Below are 20312 nucleotides of genomic sequence, written 5' to 3'. Positions count from 1 at the left end.
ATACCCATGAACATTTGTCATCAAGTATGGAAACAAGTCAATTGCAGAGTTTATTAGTTAAAGAAAAGTAGTTTTCTTTTGCTAACATAATTTCCAGTTCTTGGATTGTTTTTGTTTATTTGGAAACAATTGTATGAAGTGCACAGCTTCTCATATTTACATTTGCTAGTCTGTTCCTTCTGTGTTCTAATACCATTGTCATATAGTGCTTTCAATCCTTGTGTGCCCAAGTATTCAACATTGAATTGAATGGTGAATGTTTTCCACTTGGGCTGTGTGATTATTGGTTTGTTGTAGTTGGGCCACAAGGTTTTGTGATATATTGATATAGACAATGTCAAATACAGTCTATTTACTGCAAACTTTGTCCAGAAAGTATTGCAAATATAGACAGTGGATATTCTATATAAACAGTGAAATCAGAGTCTGTTTTTACTTTTTGAAGGGAACAGTTAAATCTTCACTCCCAATTCTTTCTTGGAAATGAATTTGCAATGTTTTTTCAAGCACTAAGACTGTGCCACGTCTACGGGCTGCGACAGTAAGTTTAATTACACCTCTTCCATGGCCTTGCATTGAATTTAGTCTGGTTGATCCTGCAGCCAGAATGGAAAATGCCACGTTGCATGGCAGCTATTTTCCTCTAGTTGTCTCATCCAGATGTTTTTTTTTACACTCCGGGATTGCTGCTCTGTAGGGAACAGACAGTAATAATCTACCACTGATCTCCATTCCATGTTGTGCACCTATGACCACCTTTAAGTAGTTACAGAATCTGATCATGAATTAGGTTAAAGCAGGTGTTTAGGGCTTCAAGTTTCTCTAATCACAGAATCTGAACTAAATATTCAGTGTTTTCACTATCAATATGTCCCTTCTCCTGAGACAGAGACAGAGCTCTGGGATATCTCTGGAGTAAGTAGAAGGTTATTTGTGAAATATATTGACACCATTGTAAAAAGAAATATGTAGTGAAACTGATCTGATTATTGTCTATTCTTAATCACCATGAGCATCAGTCCAAGTTAATGTAAATGTAGAAATACATTGGTGCCACACATTTCTGCTAAACCTGTAAGGGACAAACTTTCAATTGAGCTTTTATGGTGTGTTGTCTGGGCAGTCTAACATAAAGGCCTATGATGAATCATCACAAAATACTTCTTAAAAAATGCTGCAGAACAGAAAATGATTAAACACTAAACTAGTATAGGCGCCTTAACTGTCATTGGAATAGTGATTAATAAATTAGATGTAAATTAAATGAATCATTTTCAGTTGACATGGGTTTTTTATAATGTACAACTTTCAATCCACGTAAGTGAGAGTATAGAGTTAATTCTTGTGGACCGTCCCACCCTGAGTGGAGAAAGGGGAGGCTAGAGGGTCTGCATAGGCGGGCCCCTCTGCAAATCTTGCCTCTGCAAGTCTTCTGAGTGAACTTGTAGCTTTAGATCTTCCTAGCCCTTGTGACAGCTGACTGCTTTTTTTGGCTTTTCTGCTCTGTCTACAGAAGGTAAGAACAATCCTTAGGCTACCATTTGTAAAATACTTTCATTTGTCATTTATAATTCAGGAATTCGGTTTAAACTTGAGTGTGTTGTTGTTGTTACAGATTAGTGTTACTCAACCTAGAAGTATAATCTATGCCATTGTTTGAACATACTCAAATTTGTAGTTTTGTCATAGCACATACTTTCATAGAAAGGTTTCAGGTTTGTGTGGAAAAACTATACTTTATTATCTTACTTTTGGGAAGTAAATCATAGTTTAAGAGGAAGGTTAGGTGTGATACTGTATTTTGATAATCCTCTAAATAGACACAATAACAAAAATTTGACATTTTTTTGTGAGTTTATTCTCTCTCTGTTGTGAGAAGTCACATCTAACTTCTGCAACCAAACTGTAAGATCCGGTCTGTTATAATGCTTCTCTGGACCAACACTGTTCTCCAACACAGTGCTGAGGTATTGTGTGCCACATAGGCAATAGGAGGAGTGAGAACTGGAAAAGGCAGGGGTGGGTGGGGGGATGGGAGTCTACAAAGCCTGAGAGAGACAAACTGTTCTCAAACAGATAGAGCCCTCCCCCCCAATTACTCTCATCAAAAGGAATGCAAGTTACCATGGCAATCCCCCACCAGCTGTTTGACGATTTTGTGAGAATCTACAGATGCCAGACTCTTGATGGGTCATCCGCTTTCAATTTTCCTAAACTTGCAGTCTTCTTTACTGACAAATGCTTGTTAACCAAATTAAAGGTCAACCAAACCAAACCAAATTTTCTTTTCTTTTTCTGAGTGAATTTTTTACCCCCTTAAATCCTTCAGTTCTGAATACTGTTTACGAGGTTCTGAGTGCTAATAAGTAGCTGTCGTTGGAGGGCTAATCCAGGCTAAGAAAGGACAAGGGGGTTGAAAACATTTGGAATTCCCTTGGCAACCTGGTTCATGACTGAAAGTTGCATTGTCCCTCTCATTGGTTTCCTAGTAGTCTTAAGTTTGAACCTAACATCACATTTTGATACATCTTAAAAATATTGAGTACCTGAGAGATGCAAATGGTATAGATCAGACTCACGAGAGGAAAGATAAGTAGAGGGAGAAGTGTGAGGTAGTCAAAGCAGCACATGACAGAGAGAGACAGAGAGAGAGAGAGAGAGAGAGAGAGAGAGAGAGAGAGAGAGAGAGAGAGAGAGAGAGAGAGAGAGAGAGAGAGAGAGAGAGAGAGAAAGAGAGAGAGAGATGAGGTGCAGATTTACAGTTCATTCAGGAAGCCTTGCACACCAGAGAAGCTGTGAGGCTGGGAACCATGATCCCTGTAAACAGTGTACAAAGAGAGGATATCCCAGAGCCTTTGTTTAGTAGAAAAAAGGCTGCCAAATGTCACACATCTTAAATCACACATTACTTCATTGCAACATGTGTATATGAATGTGTCTTGAAATGTAAAACTTAAATTAGTAGACAAAGCTTAAAATATATCATATGTAGAAAATAATTCCTTATAACTGACAACGGGAGTTGGCTTCAAGTTAGTGTGAAAACCAAATCATATTTTACAACAATAGAGAAAAAAAAACGTTTTTAAAAAGAGGTATTGAAAGAAAGAAAAAACTGATAGAGGGTCTATTCAATAGGGGGATGGGAAAACCTGTTAGGTCATGTTACTTAACACTCCAGTTTCATGGACCCTATAGCCAGGAACGTTTTCATCAAACAATCTACTGCAGTTGAGACTTACTTTGTTCGTTTTTTCGGGGGGTCATCAAAATAGTGACGATTTTAATGTTAAATCTAATGTGTGAATTGTCACATTTCAAGATTAGCAATGCATTCCTATTTTAAGTGTGAGTATAAATACATGAAAATAAAAATGTTCAAGGCAAAACTGTTTTGTGATCCTGTTATCTACAAAGCTTGTGGATCATACTCCTGTTGTGTTTCAATAACACCATTACAATAAGAAAGATGGATGGGTACTATTTTCATCGCCTATGGGGGAAGTGGGGAATGACATAGCGTTAATAATATAGTGGTTGATTGATTTTAGGCAAAGCTGTCGAACGGACAGGTGTAGTGACAGGTTGCAAACTCAAAATGTGTCATATTTTTCAACCCCTGGCAAAATCTTTTTTCTGTGTTTTTTCTTCCGATAGCAGTTTCACGTTTAAACAGGATACTGTGAGACTGTGTCCCTGTGCCCGAAGCCTCCCTTTCCACACATGTAACCACCTGTTATGTGACCCCTGGAGAAGCAGAAATAATTCTCTAATCCTGGACTGTTTAAAGCCTCTGAAAAACACTCAGGATATGTGCTGCTGTTTTCCCAACTTCAAGTTAGTTTACGCCCCAAGGCAGCTTGCTTACCTAACAACCCTGCTAAATTAAATATCTGACAAAAAGGATCCTTCATACCGTTGAGTTTCCCCTTTACCCCAGACCTATTTGATTATGAGTACAGCTTTCCAAAAAAAACTATTTGTTTTGCTGTAACTCCAGCACCCTACCATATTGGTTCGCTTTCTACCAACTTAGAAATTTGCTAACTAAATAAGAATCTGTAAAATCGTTACTTAATGATTACAGTAAACTTTCAAGTCTGTTGATATTCTTAGGAATAACACCCGTGAGCTTTCTTATTTGCTAAGTCCAGACCAAAAAAGACCCCTTTACCGTCCATCCAAAAAGAACTTTCCTTTAGCAGCACATTTAAAGACGTCATCGTCTACAGTCTCTTTAAGAATTACAGTATTTTTCCATATGTGTAGACATCTACTATAGTCAAACCCCGAAAACTGACTGACCTCTGGGATCCAAAGCCTGCTTTTATCTCTCTCTCACTCATTTCAAAACGTTTGCTCATAGATCAAAAAGGATTTTGACAAGAAAAGAAAAAAATATGAAAATCTTTTCGTGCATACCTGTCAACTCATACAGTGTACTTTTATCAAGATGCAAAGTCTAGCTTCTTCAGGGTGCATGTCTTAACTTGTTATCTGAATCATTTGTTTAAGGAGCAGTCACGAAACACCACTTACAATCACTCAAGTGAAGCTTTCTTTCTCTAAAAAGAGAAAGACACCTTTCCCCTTGGCAGTTGCTATAGAAATAGCCATATTTTCAATTTAAATAAATAATCATTTCATTAGTGAAACACTGTTAGGAATTTCCACATTAGTTGATGAGCATTTTAAACTAGGAAACAACTTTTGAGAAATGAGAGACATCACATCAAACCAATTCACTTAGGCATTTGAGAGAGAAGCTTTCTCTCTTTTTAGATACATATGTGACTCAAACCATCACTCTATCTAGGATTAGTGATCTTAATATCTGACTTTTGGTGTTCCATTTGCAGCATAGTGGTTAGCCAACAGACAGGCTAAAAAGACCCCTAGACTTACAAACACAATTGTGTGTGTATTGTTGTACTGCTTTGTATTCACTTGCTTTATTTACATCCAAAGGCTCATAGAAATGCAAAACTAATTGGAGCTAGGAAAAAAGCTTTTAAACAGCCATTTTCGGACCATCATTACCTTCATGATACAGTAGGCTCTGTACAGTGTACAATCCAATCCTATTCTCTGTCACTTAGGTATACCACATTGCCTTGTACTAACAACAACATGCTAAAGATAATCCATGACAATTCAATGCGTGTGAAAGACAAAAGACAATCTTAACATAATCAATTGTACGCTAACACTAAATGTGTATGTCTCTTAAAAGGCTTTGAGGATGAGGGTGTGGATTGTATTCCTCCTGTGCCTGGCTGGTCATGCCATGGCTGCTCCAGTGAGTAAATGTTTACGTGTCTGTGTCTGTGTGTTTGCAAATGTGCACCTGTAATCTAAGCATAAACATTGGCATGTCTGGTTTCCCAGACTGAGGAGGGGCCTATTGTGGATGAGGTTGTTGTGGAGGACGCTGTTGTCGAGGAGCCTTTTGAAGAGGATCCTATTGTAGATGAGGAGCCTATTGAAGAGGAGACTATTCAGGAGGAGGTCAGTAAGTTACCAAAACTCACACACCTGTGTATCTTTTTGACTGATTACTGTTGGTCTAAGTTGTTAATGTTTCATTGCTGTATAATGTGTCGTCACAAAATGTTTCCCATTTTCAACATACATCCTCTTATTTGTACAGGAGTGACAGCAAAAACGTTGTCGTTTCTGAGTCAAAGATGTGATTTGTTCAGTGACAACCTATTTGACTTTTTACGCTAAGGTGTTGCAGTTGAATTATTATTTTAAATACAATAAAATACAATCCTGTATATTTAAATTTAAAATTAAAAACAGTCTTAATTTAAAAAAAAAATCTTGAGAATCCTTATAATTTCCTGTGTTGTTAAGGTCCAAAGGGACAAAAATCCCACAAGCCTTAAAAATAGCCAAAAGGAAGCCATTACGTTTTCATTGGTTTACCACATGTGGACATAGCTGGTAGAAATGAACTTTCCAAAACAGACGTATCTTTAGAACTCTTGGGATACAATTCCTTTCAAGTTTCCTTGGCTTTCTCATACAACTGATGTTAGAGATGAGAAATACGAGATATATGTCAGCTTACTTGACATAGTAAGTCTTCTGAACACACGTTATCCAACTGTGTATTTTCATTCATGCAGGAAGTAGAGGTGGGGGCCAACCCAGTGCAGGTGGAGACCGGAGAGTTTGATGAAGCCATTGAAGTTGTGGAGGATGTTATTGCAGAGAGTAAGTTTCAATCAGTGTGCCATTAGATCGTCTTTGTTTGATGAATGAATACCTTTTATTGTCCCTTTTTTTAATGTTTCAGAAGCACACATTTTTCCATTTCATAAGTACTTGACAAGCTTCAACCATATATTTTTTTTTTTATTATTTAAAGAAATAATGCCAATCAATTTATAGTTTCATATTTAAAAGCCATAATGTCCTGTTATATAACTGCTGGTTCAGTGTCTACATTTCAGTGTCTTTTACTCCAGCTGTGTTGTGTGACGTTGACTAAACTTCCTAGACTGTCAAAGTGGTAATGTTTAGCTTATGGTAACGTCTAGCTGTCACTTAACTGAGAGCTGTAATTACGTGTTCCACCCAGCTGCAGTACACAGATGAACACAGTTTTTATGTGGCAGGGGAATGGCCACATGTTTTCTCTGCCAAAGCCAGGAATAAGTCATGTGCATGCTGAAACACTTAGTCTACAACACAAAACTAAAAGACCAACTTAAGAGAATGGAACTCTCTGCATGATGAAAAATAGGAACTTCAACTGACTTTTTGTGCTCTTTCATTTGTTCCATTTTAGATCCCTGTCTGAACCACCACTGCAAGAAGGGTAAGGTGTGTGAGGTTGATGAAAGCAACAGCCCAATGTGTGTGTGCCAGGACCCCTCCACCTGCCCAGAATCTGTTGGAGAGTTTGAGCATGTAAGCTGACAATCTTATACACCTCTATTGACAAGTTATATGGACAGGGCTTCCCCTGTGGTTCACTGGGCACATGAGCACAAACTGCATGCCACATATTAACGCCTTACGGCAGGGGATCAGGTTCGATTCTGGCCCTGACCATCTCCTGCATGTCCTCCCATCTCTGTCCTGCCTTTCCTGTCTCTCTACAGTCTCTTCGTAATAATGCTGAAAATATATCTAAAAAATAAGTACAGTACAGTACATGAAACAAATGTGCTTCTAATGAGTGCAATTCAGTCCTTAGGTGGTAATGCTTGACTAAACACAACATATTACATAAAACATAGTTTCCTGTCAATTGAAGATTTTAATGAATACATGACTCTTTAAATGACTCTCTTACGTGACTCTTTCTCAGGTTTGTGGCACTGACAACAAGACCTATGACTCCTCATGCCACTTCTTTGCCACCAAGTGCAGTCTGGAGGGAACCAAGAAGGGCCATAAGCTGCACCTGGACTACATTGGGCCTTGCAAATGTGAGCAATGAGCATGTACCTAAGAAAAAAAAAGGTTAAACTTACCCCTAAGTGTAAATATTCCCTCCACACAGCATCAAATTGTGGTGGTTTTTGGTGTTTTTGTAGCTAGCTAAATAGGTGTTTGTGTGACGTGCTTGTGTGTGTTTGTGCATGTGGAAACATTGACAAGAAAAGCAATGACACATGCACAAATTAATACTGTGGCCAGTTTTTTGTATACTGTTCCTTTCACAAAATTGACAAGCTGAGATGGAAGAATGTTTTGTTTTCTTTATAGTTCAGGGTTGGTTGGTGGTTTGTCAATTATTTAGTTATTAATAAACCATCCAAAGAATACTTTTTAAAATTATTTTTTGTGCTTAGATTAGACCATTTCCAACCATGACCCCAGGCTTAAAAACTGACAAAAGGACAGTTTATGAGGAGTCTGGCTGACTGATTGATGGGCGGCCTAAAGAGCCTTCCAGGGCCCTGCAGCGTGTAATCTCTGTCAAGCCTAAAGACACAGTTAGTCCTCATAGAAGGAGATGAGATTTGATGGTTTCAGACAGAGATAAAGCTCACTCACTTGACTTGAAGGATCACTCACTTGACATTTTTTGCATGTCATGATCCAAGTTCAAAAGCTACGTGTCATGCAAATTTGTACAGTTGCACAATGTGATATATGATATAGACATAGACACAGTATTGAAATCTCTCCTAATGTCAACCCCTACCAACCCAGTCATTGCTCCCTGTGTGGACATCGAGCTGAATGAATTCCCCATGCGTATGAGGGACTGGCTCAAGAATGTCCTGGTGACCCTCTTCGAGAGAGATGAGGACAACAACCTGCTCACTGAGAAGCAGAAGCTCAGAGTACGTCCACCCACATCTCGTTGATCAAGTCAAATACAATTGTCTTTTCTTGTCGTAAAAAAAGATTGGCTTTGCTGTGTCCAGCAACGCAAGTATCTGATCGAAACAAACAAGATGTAGTTCAATGTACAAGCCCCTTGATAAAGATTTCTGCTGCTCTGTGAATCTTTGTCTAGGTGAAGAAAATCTATGAAAACGAGAAGAGGCTGCAGGCTGGAGACCACACCATGGACCTTCTGGCCCATGACTTTGAGAAGAACTACAACATGTACATCTTCCCAGTGCACTGGCAGTTCGGACAGCTCGACCAGCATCCAATTGATGGGTACGTGCCGATATCTAGATCTATCACCTCAACATCCATTTGTGCCAGAGGAAGTATATCACACATTAGACTACGTTGTACCTGACTTTTCAATTACAGTTTATCTGTCTACCCCATCCACCACTCACCACAAAATACTTGTGTGTGTATGTTATAGGTATCTGTCTCACACTGAGCTGTCCCCCCTGCGGGCTCCCCTCATTCCTATGGAGCACTGCACTACACGCTTCTTCGAACAGTGTGATGCTGACAATGACAAGTATATTGCCCTGGAGGAGTGGGCAAACTGCTTTGGTATCAAAGAGCGTGAGTACTGAGTAGTTTACTAAAACTGACCAATGGTAAAAGCATTTTTTATTCGATTTTGGTAGACTGTCCCTTTAACTTGTTGATGTTTTATTCTTAATAATTTGCCTATCATCGCTTCTCTTTTTTCTTTGCAGAAGATGTGGACAAGGACCTTGTCATCTAAGCATATCCATGAAAGTTCTTGGTCACTATAGTGGGACATGGTGATGAGCATTATATTAAATTCAAAGTAACGGTGCTAACAGCAATTTCTAACGATCTACCTATACCACTAAAATTGAAAAAATAAAAGATGTGCACAGTCTGTACTAACAATCATGAAAAGTGATTATTCAATTGTGTTGTCTTTGTAAAAATAAATGAACCTCTTTACCCAAATAGACAAATAAATAACACAGCGGTGAGACTGGAGATGTAAATGTGTTCAAGACATTTAGAACATGATTATGGTTGTTATATATATATCTTTTTTAATTATTATTGGGGCTTTGATTTAACAATTGGAATTTTTGGGGAGACAAATTGTAAAATGAAAAATAAAGTTTCTAAATAAATGAAAACATTTTCTTGCTTTTAACATTTTAGTTCTTGAACTCTTTGGTGGTGGACTCATTTTTGTCTGTTTTTTGTTTGTTTTTGTTTTTATTCTCAGATTCATTTGACTACTGCTCCAGTAAACAAACAGAAGTTTATATGTCACAAACATGGGTGTAAGTGTATTAATACTGAAACAATAAAAAGGAAATCTCATTTGAACTCTGATGAGGAAAGAGTCTCGCAGGTTGAGAATTTTTCTCACTAACTTGTTGTGTGGCATTCGTTCTTCCATTTGGGTGCAAACAAACTTTTTAATACTGCAAGAATAAAATTACGAAAATTTCAAAAACATCTGCATGTAAGGAATGTATACGTTTGCTAACTGCCATGCTTTTAATAGGTTTTCTAACTTAATAGTCAGTGAAGTGAACATGTGGAACCATAAGCTGTGAAATGACTTGAAAGTACTCAAAAGATTAAATGCAAAAGGTTACTGTATGTGAATCACCAATTTTTTAACTGCATATAAAAAGGGTAGGCTGTAGCTATAGCTTGCACTCTTAAGTCATTGACTAAAGCAACACTAAGATTACAAGTGGATCTACCGTATATTTAGTAGTCACAGTCAATACTTTCTTTATATAAAAAGAAACCTTGACCACTGACATTGTACAATGAGAGGGAAAGGTCCCATTGGTTTGTGTAGAAACACAGCGGAGCTGTGTAGAAAGCACCTAGTTACCATCTCAGCCTTGTCAGCCAGATAGGGACTTGACAAGTGCGGAAGCAAGTCCTTTCCACAAAAAAAGCATAGGCTTTAGCAACACCCCTCTCATACCATGAGAGAAATCACTTGCTTTCTGTTGTACACCCCCAGCACAATGAGTGACTGTTAATCATTTTGATATGGCGATCTCAGCTCACGGAGTTATCGGTGATTTCGTGAATTCTTTTAAAGATCATTTCAAGTCATACATTTTTCCTTATAGGGATCTTTTAAGGCTTACCCTAATGATGCATGGAAGTGGAATATGGTTTAGGTCAATCGTAGCATAATAAGTTACTCTTTGACATTAGTTGTCAAATCTAAACATGAAATTCACATCAGATCGGCTAAAGCTTTGGAAACATGTCTTATTTGTAGAGCTGATTATCCCATCTTTGCTTACGTGGCCAGACATTTATATTTACTCAAACACCGTCACTCTGAGGATTCCTATATGTCTGTAATGTTTGAGTCAGCTGGCATATCTGCATACTTTGAAATTCTTAATGAGTAGCAGCATTATGCAGTGAACCAACATGTATATTACGTGCGAAATTCCATTATGCGAAATGAGCAAAGGACTAGATGAGTTGTGTCGCCCTCAAGTGGTTTAACATGTTAAACGCATGGTCCAGTGTTCCGGAGAATTGTGTTCCCCTCTTCCTCCTTCCTTGCGCGTGCACGAAATCATGACGTTCTCTCTTGGTGCTTGGTTGAGCTGAATGTGATTTATATAATTGCGTGTTAGCTTATAGTGTACTCTACCTACTTTCCAAGACCATAAGGTACATTTATTGATGATTGTTAGTAAATTTACTAATAAAATACAGGATATAAAGTATAGTATAGTAATTACAGTTACAGATATCTTACAGTGCTAAGATATCCCAATTTGAACAGAAAATGTCGAGTTATTCGTGAGCATTGTCTTGTTCGGACAGTTGTGTATATTTTTTTGTTTTTTGTATTACTGTGTGTCGTTTTTAACACACAACCTTTCGTTTTGTTGCAGGCACAAATAACCTATTGTAGGCCTACTGTACAATAAGTAGGCAACCCAGCTAACACATTTACGTTGCCCTGACGTTGTCGCAACGTCACGCGATGACCAAACATACGTTGCCGCAACGTCTTTGGCGGGACCGTGCATCTGTGGGGCGCCAGTAGGTTGCCGCAACGTCATCTTGTGACGTTGCCAGTCCGTAACCGCGACGTCGTGGCAACGTTAATTTTCCGACGTTGCCAGTCCGTAACCGCAACGTCGTGGCAACGTTATTTTCCGACGTTGCCAGTCCGTAACCGCAACCTCCTAGCAACGTAATTTTCCGACGTTGCCAGTCGGTAACCGCAACCTCCTAGCAACGTTGTTTTGGGACGTTGCCAATCCGTAACCGCGACGTCGTGGCAACGTTATTTTCCGACGTTGCCAGTCGGTAACCGCGACCTCCTAGCAACGTTGTTTTGTGACGTTGCCAGTCCGTAACCGCGACCTCCTAGCAACGTAATTTTGTGACGTTGCTAGTCCGTAACTGCGACGTCAACAATTTACTTAATTATGAAGTAACCTTCATATGCAGACCTCATTTGCCCAGAAGGCTACTTGTTTTGGTATAATAGATAGCCAACCTTTTAATTTTAGGATACTCAACTTTCATTCAACTCCCCCCTTCCTCCCCCCCCTTTTTGTCTGGCCATTTATAAAGCAATACAGTGATGCCATAGAGTTAATGAGTGAATGAGTGATATGCTGGTGATATGTTACTGTGATTGAGCAATACGCCTGTTAGTGCTAATTAACTAACCAACATCAAGAAATAGAATGTACCTTATGCTCATGGAAAGTAGGTAGAGAGATTTATAAGCTGACGCACGCAATTATATAAATCACATTATATTTATATTTTATTTTTATATAAATCACATTCAGCTCAACCAAGCAACAAAAGAAAACGTCATGATTTCGTGCACGCGCAAGGGAGGGTGAACAGGGGAACTGGATTCTCCGGAACACTGGAACCGCATTTGGTGCGTTATCTAGCTTGCTATGCCCAAGGCGTACTCTGCAATTGGTTGTATAGAACGCTTCAGGTACATGCATACTCCACAACAATTGGCTGTTCCCTGACATTTTCAAATTGGACACATTTTATTGGTGAAATCTACAATCGCTTCTGTAAAATCATTGGCGTTCTCCTATTCATGTTCGGTTGTAGTTTTGTATCTAAAACCGGTAAGAAACCAAGGTAACACGTTTTAAGCCACTAGCAAACCTTCTTTCTAGCTAGACAGCTAGTCTAGCAACCTCCTGTTCGCAGCGGGAGGATATTCTGTAAATTAACACTTCAACAATTGACTCTTGGTAAGATCACATATTTATCGCTCATCTTATCTTGCATTGTAAAATACTAAAAGTGCTAGCTACTGACTGCCTACGGTATGTAGCAGGATAGGCCGTAATGTAGCGTAGCTTTCCATCTAGACATGATTTCGCACAGTTGGCTAATTCGGCTTGTCTAATCTTTTTAACCGACCCATTTATTGTCCCTTTATTTTATCCTTGTTTCCTAAATAGGTTGTGTAAGCGACTGACTATTCTACATATGTACTACTTGATCCATATGTGTGTGTGTGTATGTATGTGTGTGTATATATAATGTATATACCATTTTTTTAATTAGTTAACATGAACAAAAAAGGCTACATCAAGTTAACCAAGTCGCGCTGTTGACTAGATGATTCTAGTTGTATCTATAGCTAATATTAGAGCCGGGCAATTGGCTAATCCTCGAGACGGGCGAACAATTCAGTGCAGTACGAGTTGTCGTGCGACACGTGCTTTGTAATGTGCCTGACCATGTTAGCCTAGCTAGCCTATATTATTCATCTTTCGTGCTAGGACAAACGTTAGTCTCACGTTAACTGCATCTAAAATACTTTCATAGCCAGTTGAAAGTTATATTGATAACTTGAGTTGGTTCTTTATCACAGCCGTCGTGTCAGTCAACACGTTAGATAACAGATTAGTGTTAGCTAGGTTGGGTATGTCGTGCGCGTGTGTACTTCGCTACCTAGCAAGGCAGCTAGAAGAACATCCTAGCAGGGCCATTGATTGACCTCTGCAAGTCTTCCTAACTTCACTGCTGTGCGCGTGATGTATTTTGCCCCTGCAAGCAAACGTCCATTAATTGCTAGGTTGCAAGGGATTGACTTGGAAGGCGTTCTCTCCCCTTATGACAAAATAGCATACACCGGCGAAACATACACATATTCCGGTGTAAATTGAATGTTCTACTGTCACATAACGACTCCATGTTTACAATAAGGTAATGTACTGTTACATGATGTACGTCACACCTGAGAGGGTACCCTGATGTAAAGCACAATTTGTCTTAAATGGGTCTAATGAATTGGTAATAAGCAATCGGTATCGAGCTTCGATGTATATGTTAAGGCCCAAAAGTTAAAACATGTGAGATGGATTCGAAAATAATACCAAAAAATGAGAATTTAATTTTTCGATATTCTTGTGAAGAAATATCTATGAAAAGACTTCAAACGACAATGCCATGGCACACTAAGAATGTGTATTCAGTGTTTTTGAAATATTGTAGACAGTTGTGGTTTTGGAAAAGTTATTGCATGATATAATGTTTGTGTATTAGAGGGTTAAGCAGCAAGCTAAAGCTATCTGAGTCCCCTGACCCGCACCCCAAGTGGGGAGCATGGATGTCTTCCATACATGAATGTAGCTAGAAGTCCTAATGTGTTAGGTCAGTATCTTTTACACTTCTATGACCAAACCCATTTCATCTCTTCAGATTCATCCAGCTGACCAAAGAAATGGTGATGGAGAAGCCAAGTGCCCAGCTCGTCGGGCGGGAGTTTGTCCGACAGTATTACACTCTTCTTAACCAGGCTCCTGACTATCTGCACAGGTAATCATCATATGAATCTGGACCCCTGTAATTTCTTGATGCAATCTAGGTACTGGTTCCACAAGACTATATAAAGAAAATATTTGATAGTACCCGAGTCCCAATACTTTTTGGTAGTTTTTTTTTTTTGCTTGGTGCAAGCAAAACATCAAATTTATGAACAAAACATCCAAACTAGTAAAGCTGACCAAGATGACTTGGTATTGTCTCGATGTCTGTTGGCAAGGTTGATACTCACCATTGTATTGTGATGCTAATACTTCTCAGGTTCTATGGCAAGAACTCGTCCTATGTGCATGGAGGCATAGACGGCAATGGAAAACCATTCGAGGCTGTGTACGGTCAGTCTGTAAGTATTCGAAAAAATCCAGTGTTCCTCATACATTGTCAGTTACCACATCTCTGTTTGACATTGAAATGTGTTTTATTTGTAATCACCAGGAGATTCATAAGAAGGTATTGGCCCTAAGCTTCCGTGACTGCCACACCAAGATCAGGCACGTAGATGCCCACTCCACCCTGAATGAGGGGGTTGTGGTCCAGGTCATGGGGGAGCTGTCCAACAACAGGCAGCCTATGCGCAAGTTCATGCAGACCTTTGTGCTTGCCCCTGAGGTAAGCTGCTTGGGTAGAATTACCTCTTTAAACAATAAAATCGTCTTAGATATCCATCCCTATCTTCTACCTTTTTTAGTGGAAGGCTCTTGCATTAGGTACTTGTGATCAAGTACCTAGGCCAAATCCCAATACTCCCCCTTACCCCTTCCCCTCAGTTCTGCGCATTCCTGTGAGAGCTAGTGGAGTCCTAATACTCTTTTTGAAATAGGGGGTAGGGCTAAGAAGGGGTATACACGCCTTAAAACCAAGTAAGATAGGGAGCTTACTTGAAACCTAGGGCTATGTGAATACTGCACGACCGGCAACAATGGCGGCCAGATCATCCAGAGAGACCAATTAAATGTAATATTTTCGGCTTAATTAATTGAAAATAAAATTGACAGTCTTGTTTTGTGGTATACACAGTCCTGTACATATATTTGCAACCATTTTCCTAATTGAAACATTTAAAAAAAATTGCTAGTTTGGTACGCTAATGTTACAGTGCTGATTTGCACAACAGTCCTGCATTTCTCTGACTAGCATGTCTACAGTTTTAAGTAAACTCCATTAGCAGCGAATTTCATTTAATATCAGTGCACAACACTACTTGTTTTGGAGATATCGATACGTGCTAGATGACGTACCCGTAACCAAGTGGCGTCCCATTTCTTAGGGATATGTAGCCCTTACCCTCAGTTTCGAGGGCTAGGGGTAAATTAAGGGCTAGGGGGAAGGGGGAGTATTTGGATTTGGCCCTAACCTTCCCCTTTTTGAAGTTACTTAATTTTACTTTCTTTGACCTAGAAACGCTCTGAGGGTTTCAGGTCTTCAGGGGGTTGGTGTTATAAAATATGCTCGTTTGTAGGGGGGGGGGGGGTATATTGGTTATATGCATCCATACAAATCCAGAAGGTCAGGTGGTTGGTGTTGCAGTTGTCTATGAGCCAGAAAAGAACACTCACTAGCTGCTTTGGTCTTTGTCTTACCTCATTTCCCTTGATATTGCCTCTGGGCTTTCTTCTTTGGGCTCTAATCACCAATTGTCTGCTGCTGGGGAGCTTGTTGGAGGCTAATTGGTGATTGTGCCCCAGCTTGTGAGGGTATGAAGGGGGTTCTCTCCATGGTGCTGCTCAGTGTGTGCAGGTCTCCTTCTGTAATGGATGCCAGAGGCATCGTCTCTGTTACTGATCTGGTGTGCCCCGTGGCTATATCATTTATGTTTGAAAATGATAAGTACGTACGCTGGTAATACTTCTATGCAGTAAAGCTGCACTTGGAATACATTTCCTTGGTTTTTCTGTTGCTAGAGAGTAACGTTCAACTAATTTCGGTTGTCAATATCTGCCGGCCGATATCAGTTGGCCTTTACTATGGTGAAACATGTCGTGAGTAGAAGTCTGCTTTACCTTGCAATGTATCATGTTTTCTAGGGCACTGTTGCAAACAAGTTCTACGTTCATAATGATGTGTTCCGCTATCAAGATGAGGTTTTTGGAGACTCGGACTCGGACGCTCCTGAAGGTAAGTTGTTAAATGCTCTGAATTTGGTGTATTGTTTATCTACTGTTTTATGACTAAATGGAAACCATTTTGGTTTATCCACATTGGAGAGATGCAGAATTATTGGGAGTTTTCAGAGGTACTATAACATGGTACTAAATCTTTTGTGTTTGTGCTCATTTTAATCAGAGTCCGAGGATGAGGTTGAAGACATAAATGAAAGAGTTCCTTCACCTGATGTGGTTGAAGACCAGACCGATGGCTTCTATGAACAGACACCCTGGTACATAAACATCATATCGGCTGCCTGAATTGTTACATCTGTGTTATGATTGACCAATTAAAAAAAGCAAAGAAAAAAAGCGGTACTTCTGGAAATGGCATGCCATTTCCAGTGAGTTGATGAGGCGTGTGCTGTTGCAGCTCAGAGCCAGCTGTGCCAGTGGCGGAGGAAGAGGAGGAGGAGGCTGTTGTGACCCCAGAGCCTGAGTGCGAGAAGGAGCTGGAGGTGGAGTTGGCTGTGGAGGCAGAACAGGAGCTGAGCCTGGAGCCAGAGCCCCACACAGAACCTGAACTGGCTGACAAATGTCCTGCTGCCTCCGACTCACCAGCTGACCTCGCACCCTCTGCGGTAGAGGACAACCGGGTAGGATTCTGGAGTGTTTCTTTATTTTCCAGGATGTTTCATTTCAGTAGGAATTTGTTTAATTTATTTGTTTTTATGAAATCAATTTTTATCGATGTGTTCCGAGTACCTTAATCAACAAATGTTCCTCTTGCAGCCATTCTCATGGGCGTCGGTCACCAGTAAAAACCTTCCTCCCAGTGGGGCAGTCCACGTATCAGGAATCCCCCCTCACGTTGTCAAAGTTGCATCAGCACCAGTATGTTCCTTTCTTTTCTTTTTTTTGCGTTGTTGTGATTAAAAAAAATACATGTTGCTTATATTTTAGTAGAATTCAATCCCTATACATTTTTCATGTGCATTCAATGGCCTAACCTTGTTAACCAACCTCAAGCATTCAACCCTAGTGACACAAACTCATAAATTCTACTGTTGTAGCCGAGGTTAGAGGTGAAGGCGGAAGCCCAAGCATCAACACAGAGAACACAGAGAGACCAGCGACCACGAGATCCACGTCCCGGCGGACCCACTCCCTTACACAGGGGACCCAGACCAGGTACACTCACACACACACACCAGTATGGTTATACTCAACTGGAGCATTGTGCTTATCAGAGACTGTTCCATGTTCCTGCCATCGTTGTAAATACTGTCTCTTGTCTGTTTCACACTGGTGCACACACATTTTTATGTGGCCTACCAGACTCCTCATTACCTTTAGTTTGTTACGAACAACTCGTTTGCTGATCGAAACCATCTGCCTCTACAAAGATTGGAATGAATAAAACATGTTGCACTTCATTTGCCGTTTGTTATCTTGCATTTATGCAAATAGAAAATCACTGCAGCATCTCATAATGGTTTTATTCATCTCATCATGAAACAAAACCATAAACTATACCAATCAGCTTTCAATGACACATCAAGTCCTGTTTATCATCTAACGAGCGCTGACCTTAACAAGGTCTTTAGTTGGGTACTCCAGGATTTTCAGTTTGACGCAGTACTATGTCGAAAGGTGTCTCTTTATGATGCTCCACTGTAGATCCGAATATATTTCAAAGTAAATAAACGATCTTTACCCTAAAGTGCGGGAAGGCGAACATTCACCTACTGAGGTCCGTCGTGCAGTCAGGTATCCAGACAGCCACCAGCTCTTTGTTGGAAACGTCCCCCATGACGTGGACAAGACTGAGCTTAAGGAGTTCTTTGAGCGTAAGTCTCAATTTTAATATCTGCTACTGTGTATTCGTCAATGTATCCATGCAAAATAGGCCTGTTGGTGATATTTGCATTAGGCTTACCTTAAATGTTAAGTTTGTGTTACCAGAAATACACTTGTGATTACGATATGCCATTAACAAGTCACCTAGCCAACACGTAAATACGTACTGTTGTACTGCCCTCTGTTGGTTGGCCATGTCATGGCTGCCGAATAATTTGACGTACAAACAGTGAAATGGACATTCCCCAACTGTTTAAAGATTTCTCATCAGACCTTTTTTTTCTCTTCCAGAGTATGGTACTGTGCTTGAGTTAAGGATAAACAGTGGAGGAAAGCTTCCCAACTTTGGATTTGTGGTCTTCGACGATTCTGAGCCAGTTCAGAAGATCTTAAGCAATAGGGTAACGTTGACTTAATTTCATGTTACATACGTGTTTCCTTCTACTCTAATGCGGTTTTACATTTTAGCTCAGTTTTCTATTAAAAGAATATCCTGTTTCTGATGTTGTTTTGCTCGCTTGTCTCGTCAGCCTATAAAGTTCAGAGGGGACGTGCGTCTGAATGTGGAGGAGAAGAAAACTCGCTCGGCACGAGAAGGGGATCGGCGTGACATCCGACCCAGGGGTCCCAGTGGCCCGGGGGGGCCACGCGAGAGAATAGGTGGGCCCAGGGGACCTGCTAACAGAGGGGGAATGGCACAGAAACCCAGCTTTGGCTCTGGACGTGGGACTGGGTCCAGCGAAGGGCGTTATCCGGTGCCACGCCAGTGACGCCTGCCGCGTCGGCCCTCCCACTCCTGCTGAAGCCATGTCGGCTCCTGATTCGCCCCCCCCCCCCCCCCCCCCCCCCCCCCCCCCCCCCGTTACTCAAGATGACGTGTCTTCTTGTTGTCTTTCCATGTCCTGCTTTAGTTTCCTGTCCCATCCAGAATTCTAGAATGTGACTCCCCTTTCTCGGCCTGTCCCCCTTCCTGTCCCCCAAAACAACACGATCTGGACTTTTATCTTCTCTCCTGTCTACGTTATTTATCCTTAACTTGAAGATGGACAAGCAGCAAAAGGTAAAAACGACTTGAATTGGGGGGGGAAAAACCCAAGGTTTGGTTCTCACGTTCTCTCCCTGTTTCGTATTGGAACGTGTTATTACTGCTTGGGCAATCCTGTGTATTGCAGCCTCCATCTATAAGGTCAAATGCAAGTAAAGTTTTATTTGAAAAAGGCTACTAGCTATGTTAAATCATGATTGTGAATGAATGGTTTTATTGAGCATGTATGAAATCCTGTATGCCTTCTAATGCACTTGAACAGTGTAAGAAGCAAATCAACTGATACAAAACAAAAAATAAACATGATATACTGTTTCGAAATTCCCGTCCTATCTTTTTTGATCAGCTAATGTTCATTGACCGTGCACACTAAGTGCAAGAAATGCATTAATGTCTTGAAACCACTTTAATTTTGGCTAGTCTTCCTGAAATATTGCACTTTTCAAGCGGAGTGTAATTATTGTGTACAATTGTTAACATTTCAAACCTAAGGTACTTTGTTTTGCTAACTTGTAGGTGGGCAGGGCTTTAGAACAGTTATAAAATAAATAAAATAAACATCCATATCTGCACAATACCTGTTGAGGATATTTACTGCTAACACACATTTGATGTCTTGGGATCCATCAATGCAAACGGAAAAACATTTTATTTTATTATACCCTTTAGTGATGACCCTTGTGCTGCCTTTGGGTCACATGACCCAAAGGTTCATAACGAACCATCGTTGTGTTTACCCAATTCGTAATGTGAGGGGTCTGAGATAGCCCAACGGTTAAAAGAAAATGCTTCACTTAGATTTTGTAGGCGGTGAAGTTGTCGCAATACGACGGTGGGTCACAATGACTGATGGGTCAGAATGACCCGAAGATAACGAAAGGGTAAGTATTGCAGTTCAGAATTGATGGGTATGTTGTTGAAACACTTTATTGAACACATTTTAATATATCTTATCTGACAATTATCTAAAGGTTCACAAGTGCTTTTGGTGTAGACATGACCAAGTCTACTGCTGATTACATCTGTAATATCTTAGAGGGTACACTTAGCCATCCACTACTAGGCCGGGAAAAAGGAAAACCAGGCAATATGCAAAGGACCCGGAGAGTTCTAAATCTGTTATGGGCAGATGAGCT

General features: G+C 40.2%; 2 protein-coding genes across 6 annotated transcripts; both read left to right on the top strand.

The window, feature by feature from the left end:
* Positions 1-1408: 1408 nt before the first annotated feature.
* On the top strand, positions 1409-9745 carry sparc (secreted protein, acidic, cysteine-rich (osteonectin)). Of its 4 annotated transcripts, none has more exons than XM_047022040.1 (11): positions 1409-1516; positions 5234-5299; positions 5389-5508; positions 6135-6222; positions 6800-6921; positions 7325-7445; positions 8176-8309; positions 8486-8634; positions 8792-8940; positions 9081-9146; positions 9596-9745. In XM_047022040.1, exons 2-10 carry the CDS (start codon positions 5243-5245, stop codon positions 9104-9106), a joined length of 966 nt encoding a protein of 321 aa, XP_046877996.1. In that variant the 5' UTR covers positions 1409-1516; positions 5234-5242; the 3' UTR covers positions 9107-9146; positions 9596-9745. The 4 variants fall into 4 exon arrangements, with proteins under 4 accessions (XP_046877996.1, XP_046877836.1, XP_046877915.1 ...); XM_047021880.1 differs by having other exon boundaries at positions 9078-9146; XM_047021959.1 differs by having other exon boundaries at positions 9081-9745.
* A 2661-nt stretch (positions 9746-12406) lies between these two features.
* g3bp1 (GTPase activating protein (SH3 domain) binding protein 1) lies at positions 12407-19521 on the top strand. 2 transcript variants are annotated; one of them, XM_047018509.1, is made up of 12 exons: positions 12407-12605; positions 14065-14181; positions 14449-14530; positions 14623-14796; positions 16212-16302; positions 16471-16564; positions 16705-16927; positions 17064-17165; positions 17345-17462; positions 17996-18121; positions 18423-18532; positions 18662-19520. In XM_047018509.1, the coding sequence occupies exons 2-12, from the start codon at positions 14087-14089 to the stop codon at positions 18899-18901; spliced, it is 1455 nt and encodes a 484-aa protein (XP_046874465.1). In that variant the 5' UTR covers positions 12407-12605; positions 14065-14086; the 3' UTR covers positions 18902-19520. The 2 variants fall into 2 exon arrangements, with proteins under 2 accessions (XP_046874465.1, XP_046874490.1); XM_047018534.1 differs by lacking the exon at positions 12407-12605 and having other exon boundaries at positions 18662-19521.
* Positions 19522-20312: the final 791 nt, after the last annotated feature.

This window comes from Hypomesus transpacificus, chromosome 1, assembly GCF_021917145.1.
Source record: "Hypomesus transpacificus isolate Combined female chromosome 1, fHypTra1, whole genome shotgun sequence".
Taxonomy (NCBI): Eukaryota; Metazoa; Chordata; class Actinopteri; order Osmeriformes; family Osmeridae; genus Hypomesus; species Hypomesus transpacificus.
Note: the sequence above shows the minus strand (reverse complement) of the source record. Positions and strands in the feature narration are given on the sequence as shown.